Below are 21155 nucleotides of genomic sequence, written 5' to 3'. Positions count from 1 at the left end.
CCCTGCCCAGGATCAGGGCACAGCAGGATAGGCTGGACTGCACATTTAGCATCCTGAGGCACTGCAACCATACTTAAAATACTCGCTCATTCTCTGTGTGACCTGACTGACACATAAGCTAGAAAATGTCCTGGTTTTGAGAGAACCCTCTTGGTTTTACTCATGTCAGAAAGCCAAGTCTGCCTCTTGTTCACTGCACCTTCCTGTATAAAGAATTAGGAACATGGACAGTCTGCCTCCTCCAGCCCTAGTCACACCACCCTCACCCTGGCTCTCCTTGACTCCCACTGTTCCCGTCCCTTTAATTTCAACCAACTCAAACACTCTGGCTCTTCAAGGCTACACACACACGCCACCTCCTCCAGAAGCCTTCCCAGAATCGCAGCCCACAGTGATCTTCACTACCTCAACTCTGAGCACTAGGCCAGACAGATCTTTGTAAGTTCATTGTAAACAAGCCTGTGTTATTTTGGGAGACTTTCCTTTTCTAACCCAGATCATTTGGGAGATTCTCAGGGCCAGAGAGTTTCAATTTTTCTCTTGCATCTCCCTTAGGCTTCTCCAGAGCTGATTACACAGCACATACTCCACAGATACAAAAGTTAACTAGTCAATTCCTAAACAAAGGCTCTGATCTTGTCTCAGTGTAGGGAGGTCCGCCATCGGCTGCCGCGGGGCATAGTGTTCACACTCTTGCTTCTCCAAGGCTGATAACAAACCCCATGTTAGTATATGTGCTGCCGAAGCGAGCACACAAACCCCATGTTAAAAATATCTCAAGCCAGGTACACAGGGGTGCTGGGGGGTGGGGCCTGCCCAGTGGCAGTCGCCTGGGTGTCCTCCTCCAGGCCCTCCCACTCTCTCACACCCACAGTTAATTAAAGGTCACATTCCTTGAGTCTATTTCATGGTTTAGGCATAAGAAGTGCTTTTCACAGTGGGAGCTTTCAGAGAGCTGTGGGAATGACACAATAGCAGCTCTCTTTCACGCAGAATGCCTCTCACACTTGTACACCAGCTTTCTTGGTTCTCTGCGCCATGAAGGCTGATTTAGAGACTGAAGCTTCATCACCTACAGGGAGGGGCCCAGCGCTCATCTCCTGAATGTGGATGGGAGACTATCCATATGGGAGACCATGTAGGCCTCAGAGCTGCGCAATTCCAGGTGGAACCCACTCCCTCAGCAACAAAACCAAAAAAAAAAAAAAACAAAAAAAAAAAAAACCCACCAAACTACTCACAGCTGATGACACACATCAGTGGCACCCTATGAACCAAACCCAATTCCATTCACACTGGAGGCTCTGAGGAAGCAACCAGTTATTATCTAAAAGCACTTTTGGGTCCTTACCAAGGATAGGAAGAGATCAAGATCTTATGCCCTCATCCCATAAGCCAGAAATCTTACTGCAGAATTATCAAGGAACTGCACCCAGGGTTTGAGGCAATAAGAAATAAAACTCTTCTCATTCAGACAAGAGACGTCTTCATTTGGGATCCAGATTTGATAAGACCTGCACAGCCTTGGCCTTTGAGCTTGGCTTCAATGAGGCTGACACGCTCAGAAAGGTGCATGTCCAAGGGAGGCATGCCTCACGTCCAAGGGAGGCATGCACATGGGGTGCATGTCCTCATGTCGTCACTCACCTTTAGGTCCAGGTACTCCAGGTCTTTCTTCAGCTGGAGGTAGGTGTCGTCAGCCTTCAATGGAAGCACACAGAGAAAAAAGCCAGTTATGAACACCAAGGGTTTCTAAAACTCGGGGCTTCATGTGTGAACCATTTACACTGCACAGATTCAGGGTCAAAGAACTACAGCAGGCCAACACATCCGGGTCCACAAAGGAAGCACAAATATCTCAATGTAGCTCAAAGCCCTCTTTCAGCATGGTGGACCTTGCAGGTCACTGTGGAGAAAGCCAGCTGGTCTATCAGTTAGCTGAGGGACAGTTCGGGGGGAACAGGGAGACAGCACACACACCACTAAGACAGCAGTGCAGCTGAGGCCAGTGGTGAGCTCCTGAGACAAAACTAGACAGTCCAGCTAGAAGAGCATGCAATATCTGAGTTAGGGTCCCATGAATCACCAATGCTCCAATCCTTGTCATCAGAAATGACCCTCTCATTAGTGCAGCTAAATGCCTAGACGGGCAGGGAGAGGATGTGGGGACACAGGTAGGTCCTGACTGACATGACCTTGGGTTCCATGATGTTAAGCACCAGCAGCTGCTGGAAGTTTTGGCTCCCTTTGCTCAGCATGGGGCCATGTCAGGAGTTGAGGAAGTTCCAGGGTCACACCTGGCTGCTTGCATTGTCTCGGACAATCTGTTGAGTTCTTCAGTGTAATTACCAGGAACAGTGAGAATAAGCAAAAGACTCTGATTTTCTAGAACTTGTGTTTCTCATGTAACAGATCACAGAAGCTGTTAGGAAGAGGGGCTGTAAAGGCTTAAGAAAAATGGCTCGGATACCACTTTCTCAGCAGGATAAGAGGCCTCCCAGCAAACCAAGGCAAGTCAGGGCTGGGGGAGAGGGCTCTGTTTACTTCTCTGATGTAACACAAGTAAGCAATGTGAGATGTTCAGGCTGTGCTTTTAAGCATGAGAAGACCTGAAGTACCATTGTCAGGGACACTAAGTGACTTCCAAGATGCTATTTCTATCCCTAAACTGTCCCCTTACCTATCCCTACTTCCCCTTCAGCCCAGTCCCTATACACTTTGAACAGCAGTAAGAGGACTGAATATTATTTAAAATCACCCAAATTCACAACTTAGGGGTTTTGCCTGTGTTCCCTTACATTCATTTTTCCAAGTACGTGTCCTGAGTCCCTCAGGTCTCACTAAAACAGGACAGTTAAGGAAGGTGACAATCCTGTCACTTCCCTCACCTGTCCTCTGACTACTTTTCTGTAGCCCAGAGGGACCAGCCTCGTGTGAACATCTTCTTTAAGTTGCTCAAGATGCCTGGGAGAGCAATTCTCTGGTCCCTCCTTTAGAAGCTTGCCTGCAAACCTCCATGTCCTGGAAGGTTTATAACAACACTATGCCAGATAGGACCTGAATTTTGGCTCCAGTCTGCAGGCCTCTGGCTGAGGGATCCCAGGCAAGTCATTTTCCCCTCTAGATCGAGTGCCTCGTATGTGGTAGTAACTCCTGTCCTGCTAACCTCTCCCAACTTACTGTGAGGTTCACTAGAATAAGAGATGTGAGGATGCTTTATCAGTCGTCAGGGCACTGCCCGGATGAGAGAAGACACTCTGCCTTTTCCCCTCCAGGTTGACACCAACGAAGCACACCTTTCAGCATCCCAAGGAGTGCCCAAGGTGGCAACAAGAATGACAGCCAGCACAGCTCTTTGGACATGACCAGCACACCAGCCTGGCATTAACTACTCAGAGCCAGAGAAGCCACAGTTCGGGTCCCTCACACCACATGCAGTCTCCTCCCCAGCACCAGAGGTGTGGGCCCCACCACCACTGCACAGTGTGTGCCAGTAGCATCCAGAAGCAAACAGGCAGGGAGCAAGGGAAAGAGCCAGACAGCAAATACAGACTAGAGTGTGGGCACGAAACAACACGAGCCAGCATGTCACTCCCTTGCCCCCAGGGGGGCCCCGGCCCTGAGAGAGCCCACCGGCGCTGACCTGGCAGGTGGGAAAGGTCAGCTTGTGCTGCAGTAACTGGCCGACGGCGAGATTTCGCACGCTGGCCAGCCTGGCCTGGTGCCGCCGTAACCGGGTGAGAAGCAGTGAGAGCTCCTCCAGCTGCAGGTGTGTAGACACATCATGAGGAAATTAGCCACCGCAGGAGCACGACGCTATAATTACTCTTCACCCCGGTGCCGGGACAGCACTGATGTGACACCATGAAGTAATTATTGCATTAATTCTGTCATCAGGACAAACAAAGGCACTGGCAGAAAAGAGGCTGCAGGAAGCGGGTTTTTTGTTGTTTTTTTTTCTTTTCAGGAAACAGCAACCAACAGTGAAACCTCACCTAGACTCAAGCTTTGAAGACAAAGTTAACTAAGCAAAGCAAAGACCAGGACAAGAGGAGAGGAGCTAATGGGAGAAAGTCGGGTGGCTGGAAAATGCTGCAGGCAAAAAAATGCTGCCTCAAAGAAAGGAAAAGCCCACGTTTTCCTCCACTTCCCCCAAGCTCTTCCTCTGATCTGGGGACCCATGCCAACTGGATAACATGGAGCCAGTCATTCAATTTCTCTGAGTCTCAGTTTCCTCATTTCTTCTTCTTTTTTTAATATTTATTTTTGAGAGAGAGAGAGAGCGAGTGCACGCGTGCACACACAGGGGAGGGGCAGACAGAAGGGGACGGAGGATCTGAAGTAGGCTCTACCCTGAGAGCAGAGAGCCCGATGTGGAGCCTGAACCCACGAACCATAAGGTCATGACTCAAGCCAAAGTAGGACACTTAACCCGCTGAGCCACCCACAGGCGCCCCTCAGTTTCCTCATTTCTAAAGTGGGGGTTGACAGCTGCCCTGCACACTGCATTTGACTGGTGTGGGGTGGGGGTGGGGAGAGCAAACTCAGTGAGGTGGTACTTCGCAGGCTGCATCGCGTTCGTAGGGGTGGGGGTGGTGGGGAGAGGAGGAGTGGCTTACCGATTTTCCATGTAAACTGGGAGCGCTGACAGTGTGGGTCATGTAGCCCATGGAGGGCATGGAGCGTCGGTCCACATGAGAAGAGTTCTACGGTGGAGAGACAGGCAGTCACCCTGCGGTCCGGAACCTCTGCCCCTCTCCACCAGAACAGGCTGCCACACAGCACTGTCCCTCTTCATCTGTGAAATGGGGCTCCACATCTTTCTCACCAGGATATAACAGTGTAAACTGGGAAAGCCCCTTGGAGAGATAAAGCTGAAGTTGGGGTTATTAAAAATTATTGAACCAACTGAACACAGGTATCTTTTCTGCCTTCCAAGCTGCAAGGAAGCAGACTTCCAGTTGTATGGTCCTTCATCTCTTATTCTCATCTGTGAAGCGGGCATGATAAGAGCACCTACATCACAGGGCTCTTGTAAGCATTAAAGTCAGGTCTTTAGTACTACACCTGGCCCTAAAAGTACTGCACAGGTATCACCTATCATTATTCAAAATTGCTCAAATTTGTGTTTAAACCACGTGAGGGTTCAAACTGAGCATTAGGGCTGAACCCCAGCTGCAGGGCAGCCCTCCAGAGTCTCACCTTGGTGGTGTGGCCCCGGGCCTTGCTGGGAGAACCCCCCAGCGAGATGTCCACACTCCTCCGCTGGTCCGGCGGCTTCACAGTGACCCTCTCTGCCGGCGTGTGTGGCCGCCTGGGTGGGAAGGCCCTCGGGGGGCCCGGAGGAGGGATGTCCGAGGGAGACGGAGGCACAGAGATGGAGCGGGGCACCTCCAGCATGCTCCTGCTCCGGCCCTGGTCGGGGAACTCTGGCGAGCCAGCACAGATGGGCGCCGTGGGGCTGCCGTGCCGGAACTGCTGGCGCTGCTGCCACTCGTAGAGCTGCCACACGGTGCCGTCCCGGTGTGCCCTGCGCTCCTCGCTTGACATCTTCAGGTGGCTGGCTCGGTCCTGCGCATACTTGTAGTCACTCGGCAGGTTGCGGGGAGGGGGCGAGGAGCCCCCTGAGGGGTGTCGGGTACTCTTAGGAAGGGTCTGGTAGTTTTCCGGGAAGGACAGGGACTGGCTGGGGCCCTGGCGGGGAAGGGTCTGGTCCGGCGGCAGGCTGAGGAGAAAGGAAAAAGGAGAAAAATGGGTAAGATGAACAGCATGACATCTGCCAGGTGTTTGGAAACATAGTTAAGTAAATCAACAATGCCAGGCACACGAGGGAGCCCGCTAAGAACCCCAAAGAACAATCAATGCAGACCCCAGGACCTCAGTCACTCCCTCCCTTTGCAGAGGACTCCAAAACCATTGTTCTCCAACAACCTTGGAATATCAACCCCCCTTCCAAGCAACCCGGCTGCCCCACACCCACCACTTCAAGTGCAAGATGAGGGAACCTGCCTCCTCCTCTCCCTCCTGCTGTTCATCAGCTCTTCCAAACAGGCGTGCCTATTGCTAGGAAATGCCTCCTAATTCTCTGGGTCATAAAGACTTGCCCTCTGCTGGTATCCTCACATCAAGTTCTGGAGGTTCTTAAAGGAAGTGTCTGGTACCAGTTCTTTTCTTTTTCTACTACTCTAGTCCAGACACTGATTAATCATCTTCCCCCAGACAACTCAGACCTTCCTAACCAGTGTCCACACTGTAGACAGTCAATTGCTTGGGTCCAATTACTGTCTTGCTCCAAAAAGTTCAATGGCTCCCCACTGCTTACAAAATAAAACCCAAACCCTTTAGTAGTCACCACTCTCTAGCACCTGATCCCAACCCACCTTGCAGTCCTGCTGTTTTCTCACTGCTTCTCCAACCAGAACCAGGACCAGGACTGGGCTGGGGCAGGTCAGGCATCTAGAGCCCAATAGCTAGAGGTACTTCCGCTCAGATGCATAGATGCATCCCTGCACTTGCTGGAACCTGGGACTAAGAGCCTCACCCTAATCCCATCTGGCCTCCTACACACCCGGACAGCTTCTCAGAGTGGAAAAAGCAAAGATAGCTTGACCGGGTTTGGATGCTGGCTCTACCATCCACTGGCTATATGACCCTAGGCAGCTTACCGGACTGCTCTGAGCCTCAGCTTCCTCCTTGCAGAAACTTCTCCTTATTCTCATATTATTGTTCTTGCCTCCCCTATCTGTATGGGCTCCCCTTGCCCTATTCATCCAAATCTCACTCATTCTCCACAACACTGTCCCATGACCTTTACATGGAGGCCGTCAGCAATACTGCAGCTCTCAGGGCTCCTGCTCTGCTCTGACCTAGTGACTATGTGGTAGGAAACTTGTCCAAGGTCTTTTTATTGATGTAACCTTTTCATCCTCATAAGGCATCTCCTCCCCAGCCAAGCTGTAAATCCTCGGAAGGCAGGAACTATGTCTCACATTCTGTGGTAATGTCCAGGGTTGAGAAAGTCCTGATGCATAACCAGCCAGATATTGTTCTAAGCCAGTGCTACTCAAAGTATGGTCATGGATGGGCAGGCAGCATCAGCACCTGGGAACTTGTTAGAAATGCAGGTTACGGAGCCCCACCCAGACCTGCCAAATCAGAAACCCTGGGGTTAGAGTCAGGCCTCCTGTGTTCTAACAAGCCCTCTGGGTGGCCAAAGTTTGAGGAGTGCCGTTCTAGTTGTTCTTAAATTCATCTTAAATTCAACTTGTTTAAGCACTTCCTTCTTGTCTTTTATGTCCTCACTTTCCCTACTATAAACTGGGGATACTAAGAATGTAATAGATTGTTGCAGGGATCAGAAATAGCTGTCATTCAAAAATGGTAGCTTTCTTCTCTTTTCATCGTTACCTTTGCAATTACAGAAGGTAATTTTAAGATCTCTTCGGCCCAGACCTGTCTAGTGTGTCCATCTAGTGTGTCTGCTTCCACTAGGTGGCAGGTTTGCTACTGATTTCCCAAAGTCAGAGGGGAATGTGTCTCTGAGCAGGGGGCAGTGGCTGAATCCTCAAACAGCATTGGTGGCAGAAACCAGGCTAGGGGCTTCCACTGGGGAGTTCATGACTCCACCAACCACTGTTCACTCTGACTGAAGCAAAACTCAGACTATGCAAAGTATGTCCTTGCTGTGCTCCCACCTGCACAAGCCTTTGGTCTGGTTCTGCAGCCTGCTCCCAGTGCCTATGTCACCCAGAGTACCCCCACACCACTGTACCCCCAAATCCCTCAGCTGGTCCTCCAGCCTATGGGCTCTGCTTATGCACTATCATCCCCCCACCCCCACTCCCCAGGGTTGGCCATTTGGGGGCAACCCCAAAGACCTCAGTGCAATGGTGAGCTCCAGAGGCCAAATCAAGGTAACTAACCAAGGGTGGAGTGAGGGTTGCAGGAGGTAGGTTTGTAAGGAAAGGTAAAGATCCTGCCTGAAATAGGCAAGAGCACCCAGAGCAGCGCTGCCCCCAACAGCAGATCCATTTGCCGGCCCCCAACCCCAGCCTTACCCAAAAAGAAAGCTCAAGGTCTCCTGCCCTCATTACCCTGCTCTGTGCCATGGGGCCTCCCTGTTCCAAAAGGCACTAAAGAGGATATTCTGATACAGCCACTACAAAGTGGTAATATCGAAATGTAAAATCACTTTTCATAACCAATTACTTATGCAACAGACATTCCTCGCCCTAACCTCCACATCAATTGTGCAAGACTTTCACTTTCGACTCTGTTCCTTATTGTAATATCTGAGTCCCTGATACCACCCCCACCCCTGCCTTTTTATTTTATGGGTATGTAAATTACTTTAAATACCCAGAAAAAAATGCAAGGCTAGAATTTCACAACAATCTCTTAGAATGTAGAATTCTAAGGGTACATCAGCTTATCCTCGAAAGACATCATTCTAAAGGAGTTTAATGATGTGAAACACAATAATACGTATCTCCAAGTACTAAAAGAACAGTTAGAAATAATTTCTTGTGTGGTCTAGAGCCACAAATATGAGATCATATTACAGTCCAAATAACCCTCCTTGCAATGTCTAATGTGCTCAATCTAACAAGATTAGTACAGTCTGAATCATATAAAGCACAGACATCCCTCTTCTATATTTTCAAATGGAGGAGGCTTTTTTATTAAGCAGCCAGATCTACTTATCACTTGACTGTAAGAGATTACAAATATACCTTTAAGGAAAACAACTCGGGGAATGCAAGATGCAGTCCTTTCCAGATACAAGTGAATGATCAGAGACTGTGCACTTCACGTGCTCAGAGACTAACAGCTTTCTTCTCAAAAGGGTGTCTTCAATTCCTCACTTTTCACCTTTCAGCCCATTGAGATCCACTTCCATCACTAGACTGAAGTTTGTCTCGCTGTGTGCTCAATGACCTTCAAGGCCAATGAATTGTTTTCATCTACAGACCTGATGTCACCTTGCCCCATAGATAAGAAAGGCTCAAACTCCCAGCTCATATCTAAGGACAGTTCGACGCTTTCCCCAACCCTGCCATCTCCTTGCAACTCACTTATTTTTTAGCTCTCCTGTGTGCCCCTCCGGCCCCAAGTACAGGCCATTGTGTGTAGCAGAATGACATAGGTTTGTGGGCTGCCGGAAGCAGTTATGTAGAGACAGGTCAACCAACAACTTACAACTGCACATCAGTCACACAGCTTTCGAAAGTCCTTTCTGTGCCCCTGCCACAAAGAGTTTCTCACTGGCCAGGCCACATTTCTGGGTTCTTCCTGTCTTCCTCTCGTAGTATTCTGCCTCCTGACCTAACTTGAAGGTCCTAGCTCCACTGAGAAGGGCAGATCAGGTCTGCCCATGCAAGCTCATCCAGAAGCTCAGTGGAGGGGCTCAGCCTGGGTGGCTCAGTCACTTAAGCAACTGACTTCAGCTTAGGTCATGATCTCAAGGTTTGTGAGTTCGAGCCTTTCCTAGGGTGAGTCCTGCTTCTTCTCCCTCTCTCTCTGCCCCTCACTCACTTGTATCCTCTCTCTCTCAAATGATAAAATAAATAAAATAATAAAATAAAATAAAATAAAATAAAATAAAATAAAATAAAATAAAATAAAATAAAATAAAATAAAATAAAATAAAATAAAAGGAATCTCAGTGGAATCAAAAGCCCCAGTGACTGATCAGAGACCTTAGGTTCCAGATACTCTTTCAGTGCCTCCCAGCTTTGTGGGAAGGCACCACCCGCCAAGGAGAAGTCCTCATTCACAGCACAAACCAGACTCCTTCAAAATGAAATTCCCTTCATCACCTGTCTCCTGCCCACCTCCTTCATGGAGACTGCTTTTGTCCACCCTTAGGCTGGAAGTCCTCCTCATTCTGCCTTTGGCCCTCTGCTATGGCTCACTCTGAGCTAGGGTTCTCAAGCCTGGCTGCACATTAGAGTCACAGAGGGGTACGGGTGAGGAGGGGAGTGTTGTTACAACACCTCACATCCAGGCTGTACCACATCTACTTACTTGCCAAGCCAAACTTGTTAATGTTAACTCTACCTGTGGCCCTCCTCACCTTCCAGGCCTCGATGAAGCAGTTTACCAACTCTTATACCTACCCAACCTCAACATCTGTGTATCCTCCCAACCCTCTTCACAATCCTCAGCATCTTCACTGCTTCGGTTTGGGTCCTCCCCGTCTCCTACCCAAGGTAGGACCAGCTTACACTCAATCATTTCCTCTTTCAGGCTCTTCTCCATCTAAACGCTGCCATAGTGTCATCAGAGCAAGGAGTTAACTTGAAACAGTAGTTCTCAGTGCCAATATGGGGATGGACAGACAAGGACACTTTGGGTGAGGTATAAACTGAAACAGCATTGTTGGAGGACAATTTTGTAATAACTACCATAATTAAAATGGCATGTATCCTTTGACCCAGTCACTCCACTGAAAGTCATCTGTTCTTTAAGTACACATGCACTGATATGCAGAGACAATGGACAGGGATATGCACTGCAGCATAGTTTATAACAGCAAATGTTTGTAACCAACCTCACTGTCCATCAGTAGGAGATGGTATAAATATCACTGCAGATCCATACAATGGAATACTCTGCTTACTCCAAATTAATGATATATGTCTATATGTGCTGATATGGAAAGAGATATTCAAATATCTACATATAGACTTGCACATACACTGACACATTAAGTGAAAAAAGCAAGGTGAAGGACAGGGTTTCTTTTTCTTAATATGGTGGTTGGTCTTTAGGGACTGAAAGTAGGTTTCTGAGATAAAGTAGAAGGACACTTATCTTTCATTATTTACCCTTTGGTATTTGAATATATATATATATATATATATATATATTTTTTTTTTTTTGTGAGTGGTTTACTGATTTGGAGGTACTAAACAAAGGGGGATTTACACATGGAACTAACTATGAATTTGGTGATGAATTAATAACTGGTGCAAAGAAAATGAAGAAAACTTGAGATGCTTGGATGGCTCAGTTGGTTAAGCGTCCAACTACAGCTCAGGTCATGATTTCACAGTTCATGAGTTTGAACCCCACATCAGGCTCTGTACTGGCAGTATAGAGGCTGCTTTGGGATTCTCTCTCTCTCTCTCTCTGTCCCTCTCTCTCTGCTCCTTCCCCACTCACATCCTCTCTCTCAAAATAAATAAACACACTTAAAAAAAAACACAGCAAACTATAAGCATGAAAATTATCAACACCAGAAAACAAAAATTGTATAAATGAAATAATAGTATACTATATGGCCCAGCTGTGAATATTTATATTGTCATAACATAAAAACTGACTAGAAAATTGTGCTATATTGCGAAGCTAGGATACAGGTAACTGTCTATTGGAAAGGCAGAGTGGGGTATAAGACACTTCAATCTTTATCTTCTAGAGTAGAATGTCGATTGATAACTAAAATTGAAAAATCAAGAAAGAGCAATGTAAGTATCTTATTTGATTTCAGGTAAATTGGGAAAACGACTGAAAGAACTGAAAGTGGTTGCCTCAAAGGGACAAAAATCAGAAGTAGGGATGGATGGGGGTCATACTACTTAAATCCTTAAACTATGTGCATATACTGCTTTAATAAAAAATATTATAAGAGTAAGGGGAAACTAAAACTACCATTCTCACTTTGATTGGGGCACATCAGAATCACGTGGCTGATTTCTTCACCATATATATGGACCTGCTGTATTAGAACTGGGATGTAGTAAGGACCATCTAAGCTAGAAAATCTCCCCTGGTGATCCTGATGCCTCTTTCTTGCCAGTACTCTTCAAACCATTGATGGCTTTCACAGGCCTCCAAGACTAAACCCAAAATCTTTAGCAAGACATACAGGCTCATCTGGGCTAAATCCTTATCTTTCCTATCTGCCACTATCTCTAGCTTCTCCTGCCTTTACCTCCCCTAACCTGCCCCATATTTACTTCAGTTCTTAGCAGTTGCAGCATGCAAGAGGAAATAGCTAACTTACCATGAGTAGCTTCTCTCTAACCACACCTGTTGCCTCTGCCGGATCCCCCTTCTGCTGCTAACTTCTTAGTGTTGAGGTACCATTTATGTGCTGACTACTCCCAACCGGGTTTCAACACCACAATCCATACCGAACTGCCTACCTGACATCGCCCTCTGGATAGCAAATAGGCTTCTCAAACAGGGCTACCAAAATGGGAACACTGACACCTCCCTGATCTTGCTCCTAAGCCTTCCCCATCTCAGTAACCACCTGGCTGTTCAAGTCAAAACTCTAGGGATCATCCTTGTTCCTCCTTTTCTCTCATCCTGAGCATCCAAATCACTGACAAGCTTTGCTGTTTCAACCTCCAAAATGTATCTCAAATCTTTCTCTTTCTTTCTATTTCCACTGTTACCATCCTAGACCATTACAACAGCATCTTTCCTGGGCTCTTCTTTCTGAATCATTAATCAGATCACATCAGTTACCTGTTTTAAACCTTCCAGTGGCTCCCCTACTGCTGTTTCAAATAAAATCCAGGTTTGTTTTTTTTTTACCAAAGAGTAGGAGGACCTGGACGATGCAATGCCTGCTAACTTTCCAACCTCGCTCAGCAGGGAGGGCACTTAAAATCACCTCCCAGGGGGGCGTCTATCTAGCCCAGCACCAAGAATAGAAGCTTCCCACCTCCGTGTCCTTGGGAAGTAGCTTTCTGTTTTTAATAAGACACAAAATTTGAACAAATGGAACTGACACCTGGCCAGTCCCAGGTGGGAATGAGAAGAGAGCTACAACACAAAAGGACTTCCTTTTCCTATGCTGTTCCACAATAATGCTACCAATTCCTTGGGGGATTTCCATTGTAATTTCTCCACCATCTACCCTCACAAACTGCCCACCGAGACCAGATTAAAGAGGTTATGCTACCTACACATGCACACAACACCCACACACCTAGAAGGAGGCCTAAGCTATTCCCTCAGGAGCACTCCTGCCACAACAGTCCACAGGGGAAAGTCTGGGCCCCACCAACAGGGAGAATGCAGTGTGGCATTTTAGAGTATGTTTATCACAGGCAGATAAGTCTGTGGCAGACTTGGCCTGAGCTGTGACACATCACTGCAGCCCCTCTAGTCCCTGAGGAGCTTTCTGAATGCATGAGGGCCTCGCTAACTCTTCTGCAGTCAGTGGTTTGTTTTTGAAGCCTGGGGATGGTGACACAATTTACTGTCTTCATAAGGAGGACAAAATGGGGAAGCCAGGTCACCCTGAATTTTTCACATTCAGAAAAGTGCCCTTATTAATCTAAAATTATAATAAAATACAAACAGTGCTTTGCAAATAGCAAAAGATGCATGCCCTCTGAATCATTAAAACTGCTTCTTGAAGGAATAGGTATGATAAAGCCTCCTGTCAACAGTGCCTAAGCACTTCTCTGTGTGCCTGCAATTAAAAATGGATCTGTATTTACTCTACAAATATTTCCCGGATGTAGAGAAGTAGCAGAGTAAGAGATCAATTACTATCTACATGCTGACTGTCTCCAGACACACTTGTTAGGGAACAGAGAAGCCACCTGATATAATCTCATACAGATTTGGCAGGTTCATAGACCCGGGTCTGCACTCTGGCTCTGCCCCTTATCCATGTGCCCTGGGCAGGCTCCTTCACTTCTCCAAGCCCCAGTTTCTTTGTCCCCAGTACAAACTGGGGACATCATCCCCTCCTTGCAGGGTTGTTACAGGAATTTATGGAGCTAATGGAGGTGGAGAGTTTAAGGCCAGCATTTACCCAGCACGTGCTGGGTAAATGATGGCTACCGTTATTACATTATTACACTCATTAGTAGCAGCCATCCTGAGTCTATTACTGACCTCCTGCCGTCCCCCTTCTGGGCTTTTGCCCAGTGCTCCACCTGGGCCAGGCTGCTCTTCCTCTGGCTGTGCTTTTCAGGGTTGTTCCTGGGAGGAAAGGCCCGCTGATACCCGCTGGTCCCATTCTGCTCTCCTGGGCCATATGTGGTGGGCAGCACTCCGTTCTTCTCTGCCCGCTGGGGCTGTGCTTGCTGGCCTCTCAGGCCACCAGGTAAATCCACGAACAAGGCATCCTCCTCAGCTGGTGAGTACGGGGACCTGGCCTTGCTCCTGTCCCGCTTGCCCTCCAGTGGGTCCCTCTGGGAACGGTAACGTTCTTCCTCTTGCTCCCGCCTCTCGAAGCCAAAGGAATCCTCATGGCTGCGGTGAGGACAATCCCTTGCATGTCCAGGTCCCACACGGCCACACTCTCGACAGGACTCTGTGTGATTGGCCTGGGGGACCGCCTGCCGCTCCACCTTCTCCATGTCCCTGCAACGAAAGAGGCACATTCAGCCCATTCCAGACAGCACCAGTGGCAGCCAAGACTCCCCAAAGAACAATACACTTTACACTCAAATTTCCTCCAGGCCTTTGCATGGACTATTCCCTCGGCCTGGAACATCTTTCACACCTAGTCCTTCATTCTTCCTGTCTGACTTCTAGTGCTTTGGGACCTGGCCTACATGTCACTTCCTCCAGGAAGCCACCCCAGACACATATCCCCAGTCTAGACTGGGACCTTTGCTGATAACATGTCATACTAATACACTGGACCATAATTGTATGTTCACTCATCTAACACCCAAGTGGACTATGAGGTCCCTCAGACCAGAGGCCCATCTGGCCAATTATGATATGCCTAGAACTTCTGTCCAATGACTGGTATAGAGTAGATGCTTTATAAATACTACTGAACAAATAAATGATCTTATTCCTTTTCTCTTTTGCTCTTTGTCCATTTATCTGTCTGGAGCAATCCAGCTTGGATAGAAGGCTTTTAAGCCCAGTATCTATCCCACTGGCATCTAGCACAGCCCAAAGGACAATTAGCAGCATAATTAACATTCTTCCAAGATGGTGACTAAATAGGCACAGCAACCTCTTTATGTAATCTCTTACCTATTTCTCAAACAGGAACCCATAAGAATGCTGACCTAACAATCCTCTAAACAGTCAGATTTTAGAGACAAGGAAACTAAGGCACAGAGAAGATAAATGATTTGTCCAAGACCATACTGCTGGGAAAGAGTGGAGCCAGGGCTTAATCCCAACCAGGCTGCAGAGCCCATGTGCTTTCTAATGCCTCTCCATATGTATGCCCATGGCCTACATATGTGCAGACCTAGAAACTATAAAGGAGAATGGGGCGGGGGTCATAGGTCAGGACATGAACGGAGTCCACAGGAAGAACTTCTGAGGCACAGAGAAGGACTCCCCTTTCATGGCCTGTCTCCTATTGCAAGCTGCCTTTCTCCCTGCCTTCCTTGGGTCAGGATCCTAGTTCTGTCTGCATCCCAATTACCTGGTACCAGGGACACAGCAGCAGCTCCATAAGCTTTGCAGAATTTAGATTAGGGAAAAAGGAGAACACACCCCAGCCCAGCAGGACCAAAAAATTGCCAAGGACCCATGATCTCACAGTTGTGAGATGGAGTCCCATGTCGGGCTCCATGCTGGGTGTGAGCCTGCTTAAGATTCTCTCTCTCTCCCTCTCCCTCTGCCCCTCCCCTATTCATGTGCTTGCTCTCTCGCTCTCTCTCTCTCTCTCTCAAAAAAATTGTTTTTTAAAAAAAGGAAAGTAAAAAAAAGTCCTGGCCAGGAGATCCATCACTCCTCAAATGACCAAGCCAGAGGGCTCTCTCATTTTCACCTGAAAGCATACAATGGAAATGCTGCTGCATTTACATCTTGGTGGCCAGACCCCAGGCATCCTTGCAATGACCTAAGAACCTCAGCTACCAATTACCAGCACAGACTCAGGGCAGAATCAATCCAGTCTGGGAGACAGTTAAAATGTCAATGTAAAGTAACTAAGAAAAGCAATCACAAACTTACTGCCCAGGCACTCTCCTGACTTAACCATGAAAACACAAAGCTTTGTTTAAAAATAAAAATCAATTTCAGCATTTCAATTTCCATTTGGGGACCACCTTCCCCCACTTTTGATCCATGTGGTTTGGGTGTTACTGACTCTACTAGTCCCTATCCAGCTGAGGCTCCAAGTCTCAGTAATCAGTTCAGAGGTTGACACTATTCCAGGCCTGTCAGAGTTAGTTCTGGGACTTTGGTTGGAGCTGGTCTTGAGCTGCTATAACTGTATGGGAATCAGCTATTTGAGAATGAAACCAACACCAAGGAAAGCAGATGGAGAGAAACAATCCTAAAAATTTAACCTGAGCTCTGAGTTTTAACCATAACTAAACCAGATATATCCTTGGACTTTCTGGTTGTGAACCCATAAATTCTCTTTCTCACTCAAGCTAGTTTGAGTTTGGTCTCTGTTACTCTTTGCCGAAGAAGTCCTATTACATCATTTTATAATGACATATTTAGATTGTGATCTCTGAGGGCCCTTCCATTCCTAACGTTCAGTTGGTCTGTAAGCTCCAGTAGTAGGAATACATGGGAAATATTTGGGGATTACTCTTTAAGAAAAAGCAATTCTTACTCTGCATTCATTCAGGGACCACTGTGTTCTACAGGGTACATTACAGGCTTTAATTCTGCCTTTCCGTTCTTCCTCTAATCCTCCATAACTGCATCAGTGTAACTCCAGCCAGTAGCCTTCGGGTTGCCTGAGTTGGTCTTTATCTTCTTTACTGTTTCTCAAACTCGGGAAACCACCCATGCAGGCTTTGCTAAGGCTGCTGCCTAGAGGACTAGAGCTCTGGCCGTCCTCTGGGTCAGACCCCAGACAAGTCACCGAAGCTTGATAACCTGGTCACTCCAGCTGTGAGATCTAAGTACCTGTACCCCCTTGTTATTTCCACCCCAAAGATAACAGTACTTTGTCACAAAAACCAGGCTGTAAAACAAACATGCCACCTACATGTTATGATATTAGAACCGAAAGGAAAAGGGGGTTTTCTCAACTCCAGAAACCAAAGACTGTGGGTATGATGCCTCAGCCCAACCAAACGGCAGGGGGATTTTCCTTTCTTTATCAACCTCCATGTATTTACTGAGCAACTATCTATCTCCACTGGGGCAGGCACTTGGAGAGATAAGAAAATAGCACAAAAAACAGTCTCTGCCATCAAAGCCAGACAACCCTAAAGCCCAATTTAATCATGGTAACCACATTTAATCCTGTTCTCATTAACTGACCCAAAACCATGGAGGTTTCCAGTCTTTTTAACCTTGGAGCTCAATTTATAACTATAAACTTTAGTCTTTACTGTGTGTGCACATATGATGGGCACACCCTGGCATATGCCAGTACTTCCTGATAATACAGTTGATAGACAATGACAAATCCTTTTCTCAGATTAATACCACCATTTACTGCAAAACAAACCTTAAGAGGGTGGCTAAAAGAATGGAAGTCTGCTAGCTACCTGGCAGCCTTCTAGACCCTCAAACTTGGGATTATGAACAGCTCCTGGTCTCTAACTGCTAGGACTTACATAAGATGCTTTGTGCCCCAAATATTCAGGCTATGGCTGCAGGTAAGAAAGGTGAAGGTAATGTCCTCTACTCCTCCACCTTAACTGACTTATTAAACAGTTAACTTAATGAAGTTATAGGATTTAAGGCAAAAATGTTTTCTTGTTTTCTCCCTGTCTCCCTATATTCCCTACAATTTAACCCACAACTTCTCAAATCAGGAGACCTGTCACAAAATAGATTTGCAATGCTCAGTTAGCACAATGATGGGAAAGAATGAAGCACCCCTCAGCCCTCAATGACTGTGTCACTCAGACAAGATGGCCATACAGGGCACACAGGTTTAGCTAAGATGACACAAGCCTTTCCAGTGCAGGTCATTATTATCATTGTGAGTACCCAGACTCAGTGACTATTCAAAAACGGAATTCTTGGCATTCAGTGACCATTTTGGCCAAATGCGTCAAAGCCAGAGAGCATAAGGTTAAGAGCCAGTCAGACCCAGATTCAAGAGGTGGTTCTACCCAATGCAAGCTGGGTGACCTTGAGCAAGTCTGTGACCTCTCTGGTTTCCAGTTTCTTATCTGTAAAATGGGGACAACAACCACTGCTTCTCTGGGCTGTTGTGAGGACTAAAGGAGAGAGTGCACAGAAAGAGCACAGCATAGTGCCTGGCAAATAGCATGCCCTCAAATACAAATCTGTTGACTACATCTATTCTCTCCCTCATCCCTGACTCAATTTTTTCTTTTTTTTTTTTTTTTAATGTTTTTATTTATTTTTCAGACAGAGAGAGACACAGCATGAATGGGGGAGGGGCAGAGAGGGAGGGAAACACAGAATCCGAAGCAGGCTCCAGGCTCTGAGCCATCAGCCCAGAGCCCGACGCGGGGCTCGAACCCGCGGACCGCAAGATCGTGACCTGAGCCAAAGTCGGACACTTAACCGACTGAGCCACCCAGGCGCCCCTCAATTTTTTCTAAGTAGTAATGTATCTAGGAAAAAACTCCCATTTCCCAACCTCCCTTGGAGCTAAGGGTGATCATGTGACTTAGATGTAGCCAATAAGATGTTAAAAGATGTACACAGAAATTGCTGGGTGGGTCTTCCGGGAAAGTCTTTTTAAAAAGTCACACTTAAATAAGCCATACAGAGAAAGACAGATACCATATGGTTTCACTCTTATGTGGATCCTGAGAAACATAACAGAAACCCATGGGGGAGGGGAAGGAAAAAAAAAAAAAATAGAGGTTAGAGTGGGAGAGAGCCAAAGCATAAGAGACTGTTAAAAACTGAGAACAAACTGAGGGTTGATATGGGGTGGGAGGGAGGGCAGGGTGGGAGGGAGGGCAGGGTGGGTGATGGGTATTGAGGAGGGCACCTTTTGGGATGAGCACTGGGTGTTGTATGGAAACCAATTTGACAGTAAATTTCATATATTAAAAAATAAAAAATAAATAAATAAATAAAATAAAATAAAATAAAATAAAATAAAATAAAATAAAAATAAAATAAAAAAATAAAAAAAATAAAATAAAAAGTCACACTTAGCTGACTTAGCTAACCCTCCCCTTCTTCCTGCCTGGAACTTAGACTCTATGTTGCATTGGAAGGTGACAAAAATAAGAATAAAAGCCACCTGCTAAAATCTGGGTAGAAAGTGAGAAAGAGCCCAGGTCCCTGATGGCACCAGGGAGCTATTATACCAGCCTAGACTAACTACCTCTGGATTCCCGTTATGTGAAACCCAACTTGATTTTGCCATCCTAAGTTAGGCCGTTCTGTCACTAGCCACCAAACACAATCCCTAACTGTTAGAAGGGGCTAAACATCATTAGCAGGGATTGGGTCCCTCCATTTTCAGCACATCACAGCAATGCTACTTGTCTGTTTAGAGCAAATTCTTGTTTCCTCCTGCAAGTGGGAAAAGCACTCACCTCAGTCTGGGGATACTTCTTTCTTATTCCTTTTCTTCACAAGAACTTGGAAGTTAACGGATCACACCAAGGACTAATTATTATTTTATTCTGCCTCTAAACCCTTTTATCTCACCTGGAAATAAGAACTAACATTTCCCTCTGTCTTAATGCTAAATACACGCACACACCACACACATTAAATCTCAAAGACTTGGATGGGAAGAGGAATGACAGCTTGTAAGGGCCTTGGTTGGACTTTGGTCCAGGGGCAGATACAGCCATCTGTCACAATTCCATTGGAGGATATCTCCCTACTCACCACACCTAAATGACCCAACCAGGAGCCCAAGAACAAGGGCCAGGCCACCGATATTCTTAGAGAGTTTAGTCTGAGCCAGGTCAGGTGGCAGAAGTCCTGCCCTGGATAAAGAAACCAGTGCAGCCTGTGTTGACTGAGGCTAAGCCCTGAGCACTGACCCCGGTCTCAGGAGGGCAGTGGGCTCAAAGTCAGAACTGACCCTAGGCACTCTCCATAGACTTGTACAAAAGACTGAAGAGAAAGGGGCACAAAGTATGTTGGGAGCCTATGGCAGGCTTGCTCACTTAAATTCCTAACATTTGAGGAAGGAAATGGCTGCAGAGAAATGGCAGACAGGAGTCTGTTTCTTCTTTCCCCCAGAGTTAACTAGGGCAGTCCCCCTGGGAGGGCAGGGTGGGGCAGATATCTGGCTCCCTCTCAGGCTCTGCTCTAAATTAACAATAGAGGGCCTGACAGCTCTGAAGACACACTCTCCAATTCTCCACACTGTCCCACCCTAAAGAAGAGCAAAGCTAAAGAAAAAAAAAGGCAACACCAGACTGCCAAGCTGGGATGCCTCTTGCCTCAAAGAGGTGGCTACTGGCAAAGTCCCTTGTGAAGTTTTAAGGATTGACAAACCAGACAAAGGAAGTCTGGTTACTCTGGGTCCCCTCACTTTGTTCATTTCTGCCTAGAGAATCCTTCCTTCTTCTTTCTACTGAGTAAGTCATGCTCAACCATCACAGTTCAACCCAACCCAGTCTGGAGTTCTGGCCAAGTTCACTCACCTTCCATCTCCCTATGGCAGCCACAGTTTTGGGTCATTCATTTTTTTGTGGCTAATGCTTGGTTATTATTACCATATGCTGGTATGGTCCTCATATGTGCCAGGAATTAGAGATTAGACCATCCCTAATCCCTACAACAATCCTGCAAGGCCAGTACTGTCAAACCCAGAGAGGCTGAGGGCAGTCAGTAAGTACCAGATTACCTACAATAAGTTTCTCTACTGAAGAATAGGAATGATGGCAGCAACAGTGATCACTGAGCACTAACTAAATGCAAACCCCTGAGCTAAGCAAATTAAATAGATTACCTCTTCTTCTCATTGTAAAATCCTCCAAGGCTAGGGATATTATTATTCTCTCATTACAGGTAATAAAAGTGAAGCTGAAAGAGGTTAACCAACTTGCCTTGAATCATGCAACCAGTGACATATACAGGATTCAAATCCCATCTGATCTGACCCCAAAGCCCTGCACCTGACTGAAAACGTCTCCACAAATTACTTCTGCTCAGGATCCAAGGGGTTTGTCCAATCTTAGGTGTTCCTGCTACACTTTACTCAAAGTGATCAGCGTTTGGAAAGCCAAATATTTAGTTCTCTGAAGAGACTACAAACAGCCAGCAATGTATGGGCTATTTCTGAGCGGGCTGGTTCCCCACACACCAATCCCACAACAGTTGTCCGACTCCCCCCTGAC

At 46.7% G+C, this 21155-nt stretch overlaps 1 protein-coding gene across 13 annotated transcripts in view; it reads right to left on the bottom strand.

Moving 5' to 3' along the window:
• PLEKHA7 (pleckstrin homology domain containing A7) overlaps positions 1–21155 on the bottom strand; it is a 220662-nt gene that overhangs the window by 34254 nt on the left and 165253 nt on the right. For 10 of the 13 annotated variants that reach the window (XR_008421189.1, XM_053899928.1, XM_053899927.1 and 7 more), the window contains 5 exons: positions 13867–14337; positions 5203–5725; positions 4620–4706; positions 3644–3763; positions 1648–1701 (listed from right to left, as the gene is read on the bottom strand). Coding sequence is in view for 12 of the 13 variants with exons in the window: in XM_053899928.1 (XP_053755903.1) it covers positions 1648–1701; positions 3644–3763; positions 4620–4706; positions 5203–5725; positions 13867–14337 (1255 nt within the window). In the remaining variant the exon portion in view is untranslated. The remainder of the gene's footprint in view (positions 1–1647; positions 1702–3643; positions 3764–4619; positions 4707–5202; positions 5726–13866; positions 14338–21155) is intronic. The other 3 variants (XM_053899932.1, XM_053899933.1, XM_053899934.1) reach the window with 1 other exon arrangement.

Source organism: Panthera pardus, unplaced genomic scaffold (genome assembly GCF_024362965.1).
Source record: "Panthera pardus isolate Hobbes unplaced genomic scaffold, ASM2436296v1 HiC_scaffold_12, whole genome shotgun sequence".
Lineage (NCBI taxonomy): Eukaryota > Metazoa > Chordata > Mammalia > Carnivora > Felidae > Panthera > Panthera pardus.
The sequence above is the reverse complement of the archived record's forward strand: the minus strand, read 5'-3'. Positions and strand labels throughout refer to the sequence as shown.